The sequence below is a fragment of the Erinaceus europaeus genome, chromosome 4 (genome assembly GCF_950295315.1).
Source record: "Erinaceus europaeus chromosome 4, mEriEur2.1, whole genome shotgun sequence".
NCBI classification, from domain to species: Eukaryota; Metazoa; Chordata; class Mammalia; order Eulipotyphla; family Erinaceidae; genus Erinaceus; species Erinaceus europaeus.
In genome coordinates this window covers 5,322,421-5,340,296 of record NC_080165.1, presented here as the reverse complement: position 1 = coordinate 5,340,296, position 17,876 = coordinate 5,322,421, and the positions used below count along the sequence as shown (strand labels likewise).

The 17,876-nt window shown below is 44.0% G+C and overlaps 1 protein-coding gene across 1 annotated transcript in view; it reads left to right on the top strand.

Moving 5' to 3' along the window:
- FUCA2 (alpha-L-fucosidase 2) overlaps positions 1–15,140 on the top strand; it is a 31,477-nt gene extending 16,337 nt beyond the window's left edge. The window contains exons 6-7 of the mRNA XM_060190770.1: positions 10,051–10,159; positions 12,546–15,140. Of these exons, the coding sequence (XP_060046753.1) occupies positions 10,051–10,159; positions 12,546–12,686 (250 nt within the window). The 3' untranslated portion in view covers positions 12,687–15,140. The remainder of the gene's footprint in view (positions 1–10,050; positions 10,160–12,545) is intronic.
- The last annotated feature ends 2,736 nt before the right edge of the window (positions 15,141–17,876 follow it).

The following is a 17,876-nucleotide window of genomic DNA, read 5'->3' as shown; positions in this document are numbered from 1 at the left end:
CCAAGAGTCTTGCACACTGCACCTTGGCTTCCCGTTGCCCCCTCAGACCTCGAGGAACCAGTACCTCCCACCTCCTGCCGTGCCAGCTCGAAGCATTCTGTGATGAATCACCACTTCTTAGACTTCAGCTCACACCCGTAGCACTTGGGCTTCTTCTTCTTTTTTTTTTAATTTAAGAAAGGATAAATTAACAAAACCATAAGGTAGGAGGGGTACAACTCCACACAGTTCCCACCACCCAATCTCCATAACCCACGCCCTCCCCCGATAGCTTTCCCATTCTCTATCCCTCTGGGAGCATGGATCCAGGGTCATTGAGGGTTGCAGAAGGTAGAAGGTCTGGCTTCTGTAATTGCTTCCCCGCTGAACATGGGTGTTGATCGGTCCATACTCCCAGTCTGCCTCTCTCTTTCCCTAGTAGGGTGGGGCTCTGGGGAAGCTGAGCTCCAGGACACATTGGTGGGGGTCTTCAATCCAGGGAAGCCTGGCCAGCATCCTGGTGGCATCTGGAACCTGGTGATTGAAAAGAGAGTTAACATATGAAGCCAAACAAATTGTTGAGCAATCATGGACCCAAAGCTTGGAATAGTGGAGAGGAAGTGTTAGGGGGGTACTCACTGCAAACTCTAGTGTATTTCTGCTTTCAGGTATATATTTTGCAGTAGTTTACGGATAAGTGTGAACATGTGCTCTCTCTCACAGAAACTGGTGTATATCTAGGTTTTGGGACTTTGTTAGAAAGTGAACCACCTGAGATGGAATTAGAGTATACTATGAAAGGAAAGGTCTCACCCGAGTAATGAAGCTGAAGGGTTGTCATTCCACACGCGAAGTCTCTGGACACAGTCTGAGGTGAAGCATGTTGAGGTGGCAATCGTTGCATTGGTTAGGTTGTGATTGGCAGATGCAATATTATTTGGTATGGATTTGGAGACGCATACGGGAAAGTGGGCCCTATCCAAGGGTTCCAGGACTGGGGGAAGTAGGGGCTCTATAGTGGAGATGTGAGGTTCCTGCTGTAATTTGATCAGATCCTGCTTTTAGTTTCCCTTTCAGACCTTCTTACTCAACTTCTGTTGATGAGTGGGATCATCCCATACTCATCTTTATCTTTCTGACTTAGCTCACTTAACATAATTCCTTCTAGCTCTGTCCAAGATGGGTCAGAGAAGGTGGGTTCATTGTTCTTGATAGCTGCGTAGTATTCCATTGTGTATATATACCACAGCTTTCTCAGCCACTCATCTGTTGTTGGGCACCTGGGTTGCTTCCAGGTTTTAGCTATTATGAATTGTGCTGCTATGAACATAGGAGTACACACCTCTTTTTGGTTGGGTGTTATGGAGTCCTTGGGGTATAACCCCAGGAGAGGAAGTATTGGATCATATGGAAGGTCCATGTCTAGCCTTCTGAGAGTTTTCCAGACTGCTCTCCACAGAGGCTGTACCAATTTACATTCCCACAGCAATGTAAAAGGGTTCCTCTGTCCCCACAGCCTCTCCAGCATTTGTTGCTGCTGTCCTTTTTGATGTATGCCTTACAGGAGTGAGGTGGTATCTTAGTGTTGTCTTAATTTGCATTTCTCTGACAATCAGTGACCTGGAGCAGTTTTTCATATGTTTGTTAGCCTTTTGGATCTCCTCTGAGGTGAATGTTTTGTTCATATTCTCTGCCCATTTTTGGATGGGGTCATTTGCTTTTTTGTTGCTAAGTTTGCTGAGCTCTTTATATATTTTGGTGATTAGTTTCTTGTCTGATGTCTGGCATGTGAAGATCTTCTCCCATTCTGTGACAGGTCTCTTTGTTTGTGTGATAGTTTCTTTGGATGTGCAGAAGCTTTTCAATTTGATGTAGTCCCATTGGTTTGTTTCTGCTTTAGTCTTCCTTGCAATTGGGTTTGATTCATCAAAGATGTCCTTGAGGTGTAGGTGGGAAAGTGTTTTACCAATGTTTTCCTCTAAGTATTTGATTGTTTCTGGTCTGACATCTAGGTCTTTGATCCATTTGGAGTTGATTTTTGTTTCTGGTGAGATAAAGTGGTTCAATTTCATTCTTCTGCATGTTACAACCCAGTTTTCCCAGCACCATTTATTGAAGAGAGCCTCCTTTTTCCATTTAATCCTTTGCGCCCCCTTATCAAAGATTAGATGCCCATAGGTGTTGGGATTTACTTCTGGGCTTTCAATTCTGTTCCACTGGTCTGTGTGCCTATTTTTGTTCCAGTACCATGCTGTTTTGATGATGATGGCTTTATAACAGAGTTTAAGGTCTGGGAGTGTGATGCCTCCATTTCTGTTTCTTTTCCTCAAGATGGTTTTGGCAATTCTAGATGTTTTCAGGTTCCAGATAAATGATTGTAGTGTTTGTTCTATTCTCTTAAAGAAGCTTGTTGGAACTTTGATGGGTATTGCATTAAATCTGTATATGGCTCTGGGGAGAATATTCATTTTGATGATATTTATTCTTCCAATCCATGAGCATGGGATATCTTTCCATTTCTTGGTATCAGTTTCTATTTCCTTGAGTAGCGACTCAGAGTTTTCAGCATACAAGTCTTTCACTTCTTTGGTCAACTTTATTCCTAGGTATTTGATTGATTTTGCTGAAACAGTAAATGGGAGTGATTTCTGGATGTCTTCTTCTTCAGATTCAGTGTTAGCATAAAGAAATGCCACTGATTTTTGTACATTGATTTTGTAGCCTGATACCTTGCTATATTGCCTAATAACTTCCAGTAATTTTCTGCTGGATTCTTTAGGTCTTTCTATGTATACTGTCATATCATCTGCAAATAGTGAGAGCTTGACTTCCTCCCTTCCAATCTGTATTCCTTTGATTTCTTTCTCTTGCCTGATTGCTATGGCAAGAACTTCCAATGCTATGTTGAAGAGTAACGGTGACAGTGGACAGCCCTGTCTAGTCCCCGATCTGAGGGGGAATGCTTTCAACTTCTGTCCATTGAGTATGATGTTGGCTATAGGTTTGCTATATATAGACTCCACCATCTTGAGGAATTTCCCATCTATTCCCATTTTTGTAGAGCATGAATGGGTGTTGGATTTTGTCAAAGGCTTTCTCTGCATCTATTGAGATAATCCTGTGGTTTTTGGCTTTGCTTTTATTGATGTGGTGAATGACATTGATTGACTTATGGATGTTGAACCAGCCTCGCATTCCTGGGATGAATCCCACTTGGTTGTTATGAACAATCTTTTTGATATGTTGCTGTATCCGGTTGGCCAAGATCTTGTTTAATATTTTGGCATCTATGTTCATCAGAGATATTGGTCTGTAGTTTTCCTTTTTTGTTCTGTCCCTATCAGCTTTTGGTATCAGGGTTATGTTGGCTTCATAGAAGGTGGATGGGAGTATACCTGTTTCTTCAGTCTTATGGAAAAGCTTAAGAAGTATGGGTATTAACTGTTTCCTGAAAGTTTTGTAGAATTAGTTTGTGAAGCCATCTGGTCCAGGACTTTTGTTGTTGGGAAGATTCTTAATAACAGTTTCAATTTCTTTGTCTGTGATTGGTGCATTTAGATTTTGTAGTTCTTCTTGGTTCAGTTTTGGAAGTGCATAGGTTTCTAGGGATTGTTCCATTTCTTCCAGATTCTCTAGTTTGGTGGCATATAGTTCTTTATAGAAGTTTCGCAGCATTCTCTGGATTTCTGTGGTCTCAGTTGTGATATCTCCTCCATCGTTTACAATTCTATTAATTTGAATCTTCTCTTTTTTTTTTTGTTTGGTGAGTCTGGCTAGGGGTTTGTCAATTTTGTTTAATCTTTCAAAGAACCAACATTTGGCTTCATTGATCTTTTGTATGGTTCTTTTATTTTCGATGTTGTTTATTTCTGCTCGAACTTTAGTGATTTCTGTCCTTCTGGTTGCTTTAGGGTTCCTTTGTTCCTCTTCCTCTAAGTCCTTGAGGTGTGCAGTAAGGTCGTTCATTTGAGCTTCTTCTTGGTGTTTAATATGTGATTGTATGGCTATAAGTTTCCCTCTCAGTACTGCTTTCGCTGTGTCCCAAATATTTTGATAGGTTGTGTCTTCATTTTCATTAGTTTCCAGGAACATTTGAATTTCCTGTTTGAGTGAGTCTCTGACCCAGTGGTTCTTAAGGAGCATGTTGTTTAGTTTCCAAATTCTGTGTCTTTTAATAATTTTCCGTTTGTTGTTAAATGTTAGTTTTACTCCACTGTGGTCTGAGAAGATACTTGGGATGATTTCAATGCTCTTGAATTTATTGATGCTGTCTTTGTGGCCTAACATGTGGTCTATCCTTGAGTATGTGTTATGTGGATTTGAAAAGATGGTGTATTCTAGTTTTTTGGGGTGGAGGAGTCTGAAAATGTCCAAGAGGTCTATCGATCTCTTCATTCAATTCTCTTGTATCTTTATTGGTTCTCTGCTTTGTTGATCTGTCTCAGTGTGAGAGTGGGGTATTTATGTCTCCCACTGTTATGTATTACTATTGATGTATTTTTGAAATTCTTTCAGTAGGTGCTTAATGTATTTAGATGGTCCCTCATTGGGTGCATAGATGTTAATAATTGTTAAGTCTTCTTGGCTGATTGATCCTCTAATCATTATGTAATGTCCTTGCCTATTTTTTATTACTTTATTTAATTTAAAATCTATCGTGTCTGAGATGAGAATGGCTGTTCCTGCCCTTTTTTGTGGTCCATTAGCCTGTATGATAGTTTTCCATCCTTTCACTTTAAGTCTGTGTTTATCTTGTTGTGACAGATGGGATTCTTGCAAGCAGCATATGGTTGGGTTATGTTTTCTGATCCATCCCCCCACCCTGTGCCTTTTGATGGGTGAGTTTAAGCCACTGACATTTATTGATATTATGGATTTAATGTATTGTAGTGCCATTGTTAAAAAAAATTTGTTTGCTCTGATATATTGCAAGTATTATAGTGATGTTCTTGTTTATAAGAGGTCTTTTAGTACCTCTTTCAGGGCCGGCTTGGTGATGGTTGCCTCCTTTAACTGTTGTTTGTCTAAGAAGGTTTTGATCCCTCCATCTAGTTTGAATGAAAGTCTAGCAGGATATATTATTCTTGGTTGAAACCCTTTTTCATTCAGGGCTCCATAGATATTTTGCCACTCCCTTCTGGCTTTTAGAGTTTGAGTGGAGAAGTCTGCAGATAGTCTTATGGGTTTTCCCTTGTATGTGACTTTTTGTTTCTCTCGCAGCCTTTAGGATCCTTTCTGTATCCTTACTTCTTCTCATTGTGACTATGATGTGTCTTGGTGTCTTCAGGTCTGGGTTGATTCTGTTTGGTACTCTCTGGGCCTCTTGAACCTTGATATCCTTTCTGTTATTCAGGTCTGGGAAGTTTTCTTCTATTATTTCCTCTAGAATGTTTGCTTCCCCTTCCTCTCTTTCTTCCTCTGGCAGGCCAATTATACCAATGTTACTTCTTTTGAGATCATCCCATATGTCTCTGTTGTTGTTTTCAGTGTCTCTCAATCTCTTTTTAAGCTCTTTCTCCTCTTTCTTCATTTTCTCTAACTCAACCTCTTTCTGACTAATTCTGTTTTCTGCTTCTGTTAGTCTGCTTTCCCTTGCCTCAGCTTCTTTCTTCATTACAGCTATTTCAGCTTTCTGTTCTCTTATTGCCTCAAGATAATCAGTATTTTCCTTGGGGGGTCTCAACTGTTGTTTCCCTAATACTGTCATTCCTTTCCTCCAATGTTGTTTTCATTTCTGTGATTAATAAGTTTATTATTGCTTGCATACTTTTCTTATCTATGGTTACTTCTGGCTGATTTGTAGTTTCTTCTGGGCTCTTGTCTTCATTCATTGGAGTAGCAGTTTTATTTGTTTTTGATCTACCCATTTTTTTGATTTATGTGTTTCCTTTTTTTTTATGCTCTGTTGTTCCTCAGTTGTTGTGTCTTGAGTACAAGTAACACTGTACTAAATACCTTTATGACAATTGCACTCACCAACCTCAGGAATTACAGTAGCAACTGAAGCAAGTATTGAAGTAGTTTAATCGTTACCAGTTAGCCAATTTCTCCAATCCATGAAAAAATAGTAACTAAATCCCAGTGAAGAAAGAGAAAAGAAAGAGAGGATAGCAAGAATAGACAGTTATGCAAATCTACTATCCACTGCATATTCTAGGGCTAACAAGAGGGGAAAGGGAAATAGAGCAGAGATACACAGAGAGTCCACTCTGAGTCAGATTTCTTCCCCAAAATAATTCACAAATTCAGAATGGCAAAGAAGAAGGAAAAAGTGTATGACAAGATTAAAAAAAGAGAGAGAGAGAGAGAGAGACGAGAGAGAGAAAAGGGAAAAGATAAGACAAAGAGCTGTAATTAAAGAGCAGTGAAAGGAAATTCCCAAATGTGTATCAGTGAATTCAAAAAAGCACACTGTGGTGTGGGGGCTGGGGGCTGTGACTTTGGAAGCTGTAGGATTAAGGAAGAAGGGATGACAAGAATGAGAAAAAGAAAAAAAGAAAGAGAGAGAGAGAAAAAGAAAAAGATAAGAAAAAGAACAGTCATAAAAGGGCAGTGAAAGGAAAGGGGTTTTTTTTGTATTTATTTTTAATTATTTAATTAGCTATGCGGGGTGAGGTGGGGGGGTTGTCTACTTAGAAAGAAAAAAGGCCAGAGGTTTCAGAAGGGTATAGACTTAGAATGAATGATACTCCCTGGTGGGGCAGGAATTTGGTAAACAAAAGGAGCTCCCCTCCCCTGCTAGGAGCTGGTCCCCAGGGACTTGTTATGGGGGGGGTGCGGAGTAGGAGGTTTGCTTGAAAATTAAAAGGAAGAAAAAAAAATTTTTCCCCCTTTTTTCCCTACTCTAATTCTTAACCCAAATTAAGTTATAGTCACCTCCTTGTTGTCACCGCTAGGACCCCTTATTGGCTGGCCTGCTAAAGGCAGAAAATCCTACCGTTTCCAGGAGATGTGGTCAGAGCTCAGCCACCAGCAGCTTCTCAGTCCGCCATCTTCCGGGAACCCCCAGCACTTGGGCTTCTAAAGGCATCTATAATCTATAATGCGTTCATTATACCACTAATTTCTTTGTCTTGTCTTTACTTATTTGTTGGCTAGAGACAGTCAGAAATTGAGAGGGAAGGGGGAGATAGAGAGGGAGAGAGACAGAGAGACACCTGCAGTTCTGCTTCACCACTCGTGAAGCTTTCCTCCTGCAGGTGGGGACCAGGGGCTTGAACTCCGGTCCTTGGGCACTATGATGTGTGCGCTTACCCAGGTGCGCCACCACCTGGCCCCCCCCATCACTTGCCTTCTCTGCTCCTTTTCTCTCTCATATCTTTTCTCTTTTTGTTCCCCAGGTCAGACTCTGTGGCCCATCACTTCACTGTGCGACCTCTCTCTCTCTCCCTCGGTCGTCAGTTGACTTTTCTTTGTCTTTTTGTTATTATCGTTGTCAGCAGCACCTCACCACTTGGGGCTCTTTTTTCCAGATAGAGACAGACAGAGAAAAACAATTTTCCCCACTCGCTTGCTGGGAGAGCTGTCTCCTGGGCCCCCCTCTCCCTTTTAAAGCACCACTAGTAATTGTCTCCTGGATTATTTCAGTCGTTTACTGACTCGCCTTTTAGCTCTTGTCTCTTCAATCCATCTGCCACAAAAAGTTCTGAATAACATGGCAGATGATGTCACTCCCATTCAGATTTTTTCTAATGACTTCTAGTCTTGGACAAACAGCCAGTTCTTACAGGGATTCACGAGGCCTTGTAAAAACTGCGTCTTTAGGGTTGGGTGGTGACTCAGCAGGAAAGTTCATGCTTTGGCAGTGAAGTTTGGATTTAGCTTGGCACTGCAAAAAGGATCTGGTCTTTTGCTCTCAAAAAAAAACAACAAGTTGAACAAAACCAACCACCACCACCACCACCGTGCTGTTACGACGATCTCGTCTGTGTCACTTCGACTACATTTACTTGCATTTTTTAATGTCTGCCTCCCTCCTTCTAATGGAAGTTCCCTGAGAATAAGAAGTGAGGTGACTGGGAACTGGCCAACCTGGCAGAGCATCGGACTTTCATGTCTGAAGTTCCTGGTTTGATCCCTAGCACTGCACGTCCCGGGAGTGCTGCCCTGGCTTAGTCTCCCTGTCGCATGTGAAACTCTCTCTTGATACTTAGGAGTGAGTCTTAGAAAAAGAAAGAAAGAAAAAGAATGAGAAGTGAATATGCTTTGTTTTCTTGTTTAAAAATATTTAGTTATTTATTCATGAAGAAGATAGGCAGAGAGAGTGAGCGCCAGACATTACTCTGGTACATGTGCTGCCGGGGGTTGAACTTGGGACCTCATGCTTGAGAGTCCAGTGCTTTATCCACTGTGCCACCACATAGTATTTTTTTTTAATTTCTTTATTGGGGGGTTAAGGTTTACAGTCAACAGTAAGTACAATAGTTTGCACATGCATAACATCTCTCAGTTTTCCACATAACAGTACAACCCCCACTAGGTCCTCTGTCATCCTTTTCCAGGACGTGTATTCTCCCCCCCACCCCCCAGCCCACCCAGAGTCTTTTACGCCAAGTCCAGTATTTGGTGCAATGCACCAACTCACATGGTAACTTTTCATTTACTTTTTATCATCTTTATTTATTGGACAGAAACAGCCATACACCCAGAGGGAAGGGGGTTAAAGACAGACAGACACCTGCAGCCCTGCTTCACCACTCGTGAAGCTTTTCCCCTGCAGGTGGGAACCGGGGATCGAACCCAGGCCCTTGCGCACTGTAACGTGTGCGCTCAGCCAGGTGCGCCACCCGGCCCCTGTGATTCCCATTTCCCCCCTCCACTGAGAATGATCTGGAGGCACAGGGTAACTGACACAGACATACTGACCACAGTCCCGTTTAGACTGGACTCAGCGCTGGGCAGACAGCAGCTTGAGTGTCCTGGCTTTGTTCATGTGTCTGCACCTCTTTCAGCTTCTCTGGAAACGGAAGGAGAGCAGCGTGCATGCAGAGGGCTGTATTCCAAGAGCAGGTGGCTTGACTTGCCCGGCACCCTGTAGGACTGAGGAGATGCACAAAGGTGGTTCTTTTTTTTTTTTTTTTTTTGCCTCCAGGCTCAGGGCCTGCCACCATGAATCCACCGCTCCTGGAGGCCATTCTTTCCCCTTTTGTTGCCCTTGTTGTTTTATCACTGCTGTGGTTATTATTAGTGTTGTTGCTGTTGCTATTGCTGTCGTTGGACAAGACAGAGAGAAATGGAGAGAGGAGGGGAAGACAGAGAGGGGGAGAGAAAGACAGACACCTGCAGACCTGCTTCACCGCCTGGGAAGCGACTCCCCTGCAGGTGAGGAGCCAGGGGCTCGAATCGGGATCCTTATGCCGGTCCCTGCGCTTTGTGCCACATGCGCTTAACCCGCTGCGCCACCACCCAGTCCCCAAAGTAAATAATTTTTAAAAACTCTTTAATTGCAGAATTTTGATAGCTGAATGTCCCAGCTGTTTGCCGACTCAGCCATCTGAGTCCAAACTGTCCACAGGAGGTTTCTTCCATGTGTTTGCTCACTTCCTCCTCACCAGGGAAGAGAACTTTTTTCCCTCCAGGGTTATTGCCAGGGCTCGGTGCCTGCACCATGAACCCACTGCTCCTAGAGGCCATTTTTCCCCCCTGTGGTTGACCTTGCTGTTCCATCATTGTTGTGGTTATTATTATTATTGTTGTTGTTGCTATCCTTGGATAGGACAGAGAGAAACTGAGGGGGGGGAGACAGAGAGGGGGAGAGAAAGACAGACACCTGCAGACCTGCTTCACCGCCCGTGAAGCGACTCCCCTGCAGGTGGGGAGCCGGGGGCTCGAACAGGGATCCTTACGCCGGTCCCTGCGCTTTGCGCCACCTGCGCTTAACCCGCTGCGTTACCACCCGACTCCCTAAAGGTGGTTCTTGTTGCCACCACAGGGTTGCTTATGTTTCTTCCTTCTGTCAACAAAGACTTGAGGAAATCTTGACTAACTGAAAGTATCTTTACAGAATAGTCCCCGCCCCGCCCCACAGGTCATGTCAGAGACATTTCCCTGCTTCCCCCCGGTTTTGACCAGGTACACTGCCAGACCCGAAGAAGGCTTGGTCTATGCTGTGTTCCTTAACTGGCCCCTATCAGGACGGCTGCTTCTTGGCCAACCTAAGGCTGCTGAAGGGGAAACTAAGGTAAGAGGGTATTGGATTTTTACTGTCTCTTTACACTGACAACTACACTGTTTTCAATATTAAAGTTCAGATTTCAGGGGGCCGGGGCCAGGCACTGGAGCACTGGGTTAAACACACTAGCACGAAGCACGAGGGGCAGGGCAAGGATCCCGGTTCGAGCCCCCGGCTCCCCACCTGCAGGGGAGTCGCTTCACAGGCAGTGAAGCAGGTCTGCAGGTGTCTGTCTTTCTCTCCCCCTCTCTGTCTTCCCCTCCTCTCTCCCATTTCTCTCTGTCCTAGCCAACAACGACGACATCAATAACAGCAATAACAACAACAGCAACAACAAAGAAAGGTGGAAAAAATAGCCTCCAGGAGCAGTGGATTTGTAGTGCAGGCATAAGCCCCACTGATAATCCTGGAGGCAAAAATAATAAATAAATAAATAATAAAAATAAAGATTTTTTATCTTTATTTATTTATTGGATAGAGACAGCCAGAAATTGAGAAGGAGGGTGTGGTATCAGAGAGGGAGAGAAATGTCTTCAGCCCTGCATCACCATTTCCAAGTGAAGATTTTAATATATATATATATATATCTTAGAAGAATAAATATATGGGAGTCAGGCGGTAGGGCAGCGGGTTAATCGCATGTGGCGTAAAGTGTTAATGGACCAGTGTAAGGATCCCGGTTCGAACCCCCGGCTCCCCACCTGCAGGGGAGTCGCTTCACAGGCGGTGAAGCAGGTCTGCAGGTGTCTGTTTTTCTCTCCCCCTCTCTGTCTTCCCCTCCTCTTTCCATTTCTCTCTGTCCCATCCAACAACGACATCAATAACTACAACAATAAAACAACAATAAAACAACAAGGGCGACTAAAGGGTATAAATAAATATTTTTTAAAAAGAATAAATATATGTATTTGTTGTTTCCAGGACTTCTCCACTGTGAGTCGACCTCTTCAGACAGAGAGAGACAGAGACAGACCAAGACGGGGGAGGGGTCTGAGGAGCAGAGAAACCAGTCTGGTCCCTTCCTCCCGTGTAGGGGGATCAGGCTTGAACCTGAGTTAGTGAACTTTTTTTTTCTTTTTGGGGGGAATTAATGGTTTACAGTTGACAGTAAAACACAGTAGTTGGTATGTGTGTAACACTTCTCAGTTTTCCACAGAACAATCTAGCCCCCCCCCCCCGATCCTCCTCCACCGTCCTGTCCCAGGACCTGAACACCCCCCCCCCCCCCAGCCCCCGGAGTCTTCCACTTTGCTGCAATATGCCGACTCCGGTCCACGTTCTGCAGTGTGTTTTCCCTTCTGGTCTTATTTTTCAATTTCTGCCTGAGAGTGAGTTCGTCCCATATTCATCCTCTTTCTGACTTATCACACTTCACATGGTTTCTCCAAGCTCCATCCAAGATGAGGTGAAGAAGGTGAAGTCACCATTTTTAATAGCCAAGTAGTATTCCATTGTGTATCTGGACCACAGCTTGCTCAGCCACTCATCTGTTGTTGGACACCTGCGTTGCTTCCAGGTTTTGACTATTACAAATTGTGCTGCTATGAACATATGTGCACACAGATCTTTTTGGATGGGTGTGTTGGGTTCCTTAGGATATATCCCCAGGAGAGGAATTGCAGGGTCATAGGATAGGTCCACTTCTAGCCTTCTGAGAGTTCTCCAGACTGTTCTCCACAGAGGTTGGACCCATTGACATTCCCACCAGGAGTGCAGGAGGGTTCTTTTGTCCCCACACCCTCTCCAGCATTTGCTGCTGTTACCTTTTCTCCTGTATGACATTCTGGCCTTTCAGATCTCCTCTAAGGTGAATATTCTGTTGATATCCTCTCCCTATTTTTTGTGTGTTTTCTTTTGTTGTTATTGCTGAGTTTGGTGAGCTCTTTATATATTTTGGTTATTAGCCTCTTTTCTGATGTGTGGCATATGAAAATCTTCTCCCATTCTGTGAGGGGTCTCTTTGTTTGGGTGGTGGTTTCTTTTGCTGTACAGAAGCTTTTCAATTTGTTGTAATCTCATTGGTTTATTTTTGTCTTAGTGTTCCTTGTAATTAGATTTGTATCATTGAAGATGCCTATGAAATTTAGATGGAAAAGAGGGCTGTCTGTGGTATTGTCCCAACTGTGAAGCTGTACTTAGTCTTGACAATTCTCCCTCAAACTCCTGTAGACTTTTATTTCCTTATTGAGACGATTCAAAGCAAGACAGCTGTACAGAATCACTTGGGGGTAAAAAACAAAAACAAACAAACAAAAAGCCCCTTGTGAACCACTAAACACAAGTGGAAAATGAACCTCCCACCTACACTCATGGACAGTCCCAGCCACTGCTTCCAAATAAGGTGGGTAAGTCAGAGAGAAGTCGTGACGCATGTGCTGTTTGTTTTTAATTTCAGGTCAGACTGCTAGGGTATGCAGAGCCACTGAACTGGACTCCCTCGGCGCAGAGAGGACTTGTGGTAGAACTGCCAGCCCTCACCTTCCAGCAGCTGCCTTGTAAATGGGGCTGGGCTGTAGCTCTAACCAATGTGGTCTGAATCGCAGGAATGTGGTTAGAGCTGCACTTGTATCTAAGACTCGAAAATGTCAGGTCCCCCCCGCCGGAGGATAGGGCGAAAGCAAATGTCAAACTGGGTGAAGAATGGTTCCGGTCACTCAGCCCCTTTCCCTCTGTCTCCGAGTTCTTCCCTAACTTGTCTTAGCCACGTGCCTGTCTAAAGCGCACACTTGACATGAAGTCACCTCCAACTGAACCCCTCTCTCTCTCGGCGTCATCTGAAGGTAGCGAGGATGTGGCCGCACGCAGGGCTGAAGGGTGCCTTCCGGCCAGCACCACATGGAAGCCCCTAGCCCCTGACACGACTGCCATGACCTGCCATGACATGAAACCAACAGGGCCGGTGTGTTTCTAAGATGGGGGAGAAACATCACGGATACACACGTACCGAGGGAAGAAAGACACCTCAGAACAGCGTGAAGGTGGGTGAACCGTGGTTCTGTGGGCTGCTGCAGTAGCTCCCTGTAGGGTCACTTGTGTGGCCCCGTTTCCAGCTCTGCCCACACTGCACTGAAGGATGCTTCTTTCACTCTCTCTCTCTCTCTCTCTCTGCTTCTCTGCCTCCTCTTTCTCTATATTTAAAAAAAAAAATGGAAACAAACCATCAAAAATAACCAGTTCTGCTGACACCTTCACCTTGGGCTTTTTGTGTGTAGAAACGTGAGAAGATCAGCTCTCACTGTAATAAACCATAGACTTTGGCGTTTTGCTATGGCAACCTTCACAGGCTAGTGCAGACGGAATCAGACCATAGACGGACTTGATATATATATATATATATATATATATATATATATATATATATATATATATATTGCTCATAGTGATTATTACTTTACAGAAGTTCTTATAGTAAACTAAAGAATAGGTTAGCCTTTTTCTTGCTCTTGCTAATGAAACTGATACATATTTTCTGTAGATGCTTGGAGACATGGTGAAAGGTAAAACCACTGTTTGTCACATACACACACACACACACACACACACACACACAGCAGGCCCAGGCTTCCTGGTTCATCACACGCACACACACACACACACACACACACTCACACACACACACACACTCACACACACACACACAGCAGACCCACGCTTCCTGGTTCGTCACACACACACACACAAACACACACTCACACACACAGCAGGCCCACGCTTCCTGGTTCGTCACACACACACACACACACACACACACACTCACACACACACACTCACACACACACACAGCAGACCCACGCTTCCTGGTTCGTCACACACACACACACACACACACACACACACACACACACACACACACACACACAAACACACACTCACACACACAGCAGGCCCACGCTTCCTGGTTCGTCACACACACACACACACACACACACACACACACACACACACACACACACACAGCAGGCCCACGCTTCCTGGTTTGTCACACACACACACACACACACACACACACACACACACACACACACACAGCAGGCCCACGCTTCCTGGTTTGTCACACACACACACACACATACACAACAGACCCACGCTTCCTGGTTCATCACACACACACACACACACACACACACACACACACACAACCAGACCCACGCTTCCTGGTTCATCACACACACACACACACACACACACACACACACACACACACACACACATACACACAGCAGGCCCACGCTTCCTGGTCACACACACACAGCTCAAGGCGGTGCACTGTCCCTAGTGAGCTAGCTATCTTATTGGCCCTGCTCTTAGTGATACCTTAGCACACACTTAGTACACACTTGTTTGGTGCCCAACCCCCCACCCCCCGGGCTGGAGAGAGAAAGTGGGATTAGAGATGTGGATTTAGTTTTTGTGGCTGGATTAACCGATTGACTTGTTGTCTTCACCTTCAAGAATATTAAAGTTATGGGAGTATGGATCGACCAGTCAACGCCCATGTTCAGCGGGGAAGCAATTACAGAAGCCAGACCTTCCACCTTCTGCATCCCACAATGACCCTGGATCCATGCTCCCAGAGGGATAAAGAATAGGAAAGCTGTCAGGGGAGGGGATGGGATACAGAGGGCTGGTGGTGGGAACTGTGTGGAGTTGTACCCCTCTTATCCTATGGTTTTGTTAATTTCTCCTTTTTTAAATAAATAAAAAAATTTAAAAAAGAATATTAAAGTTGAAGACCCAGCTGACAATTGGGAGGTCTAATCAGATCTCTAAAAATGAAGCAAAATAATAATGGAATGAAAGTACCAATGAATTTGATGTAAACTTAAGAAAATACTGATTCAAAAACTCTTCCTCCTGAGGAAAGGTGTTTAAGTCTGGCCTGTCTCTTATTTGAAGTGCTATAGGATTCATTTTGTTATATAAATCAAATGCTCTGTTTAAAAGATGCTTTGAATGAGTGAAATAAAACAATTCATATTTATTAAAATTATGCTAAACCTGAAAATTACTCATTACGCGGGCCGGGCCGGGCAGGGGTGCACCCATTTAAGCACACATCATAGCAAGCTCAAGGACCCCGGTTCAAGCCCCTGCTCCCCACCTGCATGGTGGACACTTCATGAGCAGTGAAGCAGGTCTGCAGGTGTCTGTCTCTCTTCCTATCTGCCTGTCCTCTCATTCTCTCTCTGTTCCATCTAGTAAAAATTAGAAAAAAAAGGGGGGGGATGTCTTCCAGAAGTGGTGGATCATTGTGTTAACACTGAGCCCCAGTGATAACCCTGACAGCAAATAAATAATAACAAGAGTGATAAATTAAATTTTAAAATATTCATTACAGACTTTTTAACATCCTAATTTCGAAACCAGGAAGCTAAATAATAGTTTCAGGTTTTGATCAGCATTTTATTAAAGACCCAAAGTGGATAGAATCACATGGTTGATTACAAATAGAAAATCAAGGGAAAGAAAGAACAAACAAAAACGCAAACAGCCAACCAAGGATGTGACAGGAAGCTTAATATAAAAGTAGGGTTGTCTATGTGAAGACAGAATTTGAGAATAATATTTGTCAGTCACTTAAATTCCTATTCTGTTCATTTAAAAATATTTATTGTATAGGACAGAGAGAAATGGAGAGGGAAGGGGGAGACAGAGAGGGAGAAAGAGAGACACCTGCAGGGTGACACTTCACAGGTGGTGAAGCAGGTCTACAGGTGTCCATCTTTCTCTCTCCCCCTCCTCTCAATTTCTCTCTGTCCTAACCAATAAAATGGAAAAACGGCCCCCAGGAACAGTGGATTCATAGCGCTGGCACTCAGCTGCAGTAACATTGGAGGCAAAAAGAAGAAGGAGAAGAAGAATCTTTATTTTTTTTTTTTTTGCCTCCGGGGTTATTGTTGGGACTCAGTGCTGGCACTGTGAATCCACTGCTCATGGAGGCTATTTTTTCCCCCCATTTTTGTTGCCCTTGTTGTTGTTGTTGTTATTGATGCTGTTGTTATTGGATAGGACAGAGAGAAATGGAGAGAGGGAGGGAAGACAGAGGGGGAGAGAAAGACAGACACCTGCAGACCTGCTTCACCGCCTGTGAAGCGACTCCCCTGCAGGTGCGGAGCCGGGGGCTCGAACCAAGATCCTTACGCCGGTCCTGCGCTTTGCACCATGTGCGCTTAACCCGCTGTGCTACCGGCCGGCCCCCAAAGAAGAATCTTAATATAACCAGTTTCGTCATAAGGAACTAGAAAAAGATGAACAAGTGAAACATATATTATAAACTGTAAATTAAAAAAGGAATAAGAAGGAGAGACTGGAAATCAGTAAAGTAAGAAACAAGAGTCAAGAGAGAAAAGAAGAAAAATCAAAAGTTAGGCCAGGAAGAGAAGAATGGAATATGGTGTGTGACTTTATGCCAACAAAGCTGAGAACTTCATAAAGCTCCAGGTGAAAGGGATAGCCATTGAGATCTTATTTCTCTCACTTTTATCAAGATTCACTCATTCTAGATAATAGGACCCTAAACTATTTTTTATATTAATTGGACATTATATTGGGGCAGAAATTGTGAATGAAATCACACAGAAGAAAGAATGAAATGGTACATGACTAAGAAAAAGTGAATAGTGACCACAGAGCTATTTCACCTGGAAGGAGGCTTGTCTTATCACACACGCGGACCAGATCTGAGTCTCGACATCACGTGGAAGCTTCCACAGCACAGCACTGGGGGGGAGGCTTTGGTGATGTGGTATCTCTGCCCTTCCCTCTTTCTGAATGATAAAAATGTAAAAAAGAGAGAGGGAGAGACCTGCTTCAGAGAGGGAGACTTGCTTTAGAGAGACAGGGAGAGACCTGCTTCAGAGAGAGAGAGAGAGAGACCTGCTTCAGTGTTCATGAAGCTTCCACTTGTAGGCGGGGACTGGGTCCTTGCACGTCCAAGCATGAGTGGTCAGCTGGTTTGCCACTGTCCAACCCCCTAGCCTGCCCATCCTTTACTTCCATGAATTGAGAATAAAGGTGAAAAAAGAAAATGGTTAAGTAAACTATAATTACAGGGTTCATTTAATGTTATGACTAGCTTTGAGGGTGTCCAGTGACAAAATACAGCACGCAGGGTAACTCTCAGCCAAGAAGGTAAGCTACCGGTTCTCCCTCGCTAGCTCGAGGACTCAGCGATGCAGACAAGAGACATCGGGGAGAATTGGAACACTCACATTTATTAGAAGGTGGGTTTGGGTTTATATAGGGATGCAGACAAAGAACATTTTTCAAATACAACAGAAATTACAGGTTTCTTAAAGGTCGACTTGCCCCTGTGGTAGGGGGCTGGTATGACAAGAATTGATGAGATACATAAAGGCCAAGATAATTAGTCTCCTGATGCAGGCATTTAATTACCAAGAGGCGTTTGAGAGGAGAATAGGGGTTGAGCCAGTTAAGGCGAGATAGAGAGAAGATAAGCAAGGCTTGGTGCACATCGAGGACATCAAAGGGCTGCTAGGAGTGTGTGATAAGCTGTGTTCTCCTCTGTGATCAGAAGGTGAGGTGAACTTGGAGTGAATGAACCTTAAAGCAGGCGGCCATGTGGCCTGCAGCTAGGGGAGAAGCTGAGATCTCTGTGGGCTTGAGAGTCTGATAAGGGCAAATTGAGTCTGAGAGACTTTCCCCTTCACTCATTCGGTGAGAGAGGCTAACAAGCCTGGTGTCTTTCCAGACCTCCATCCAAGGA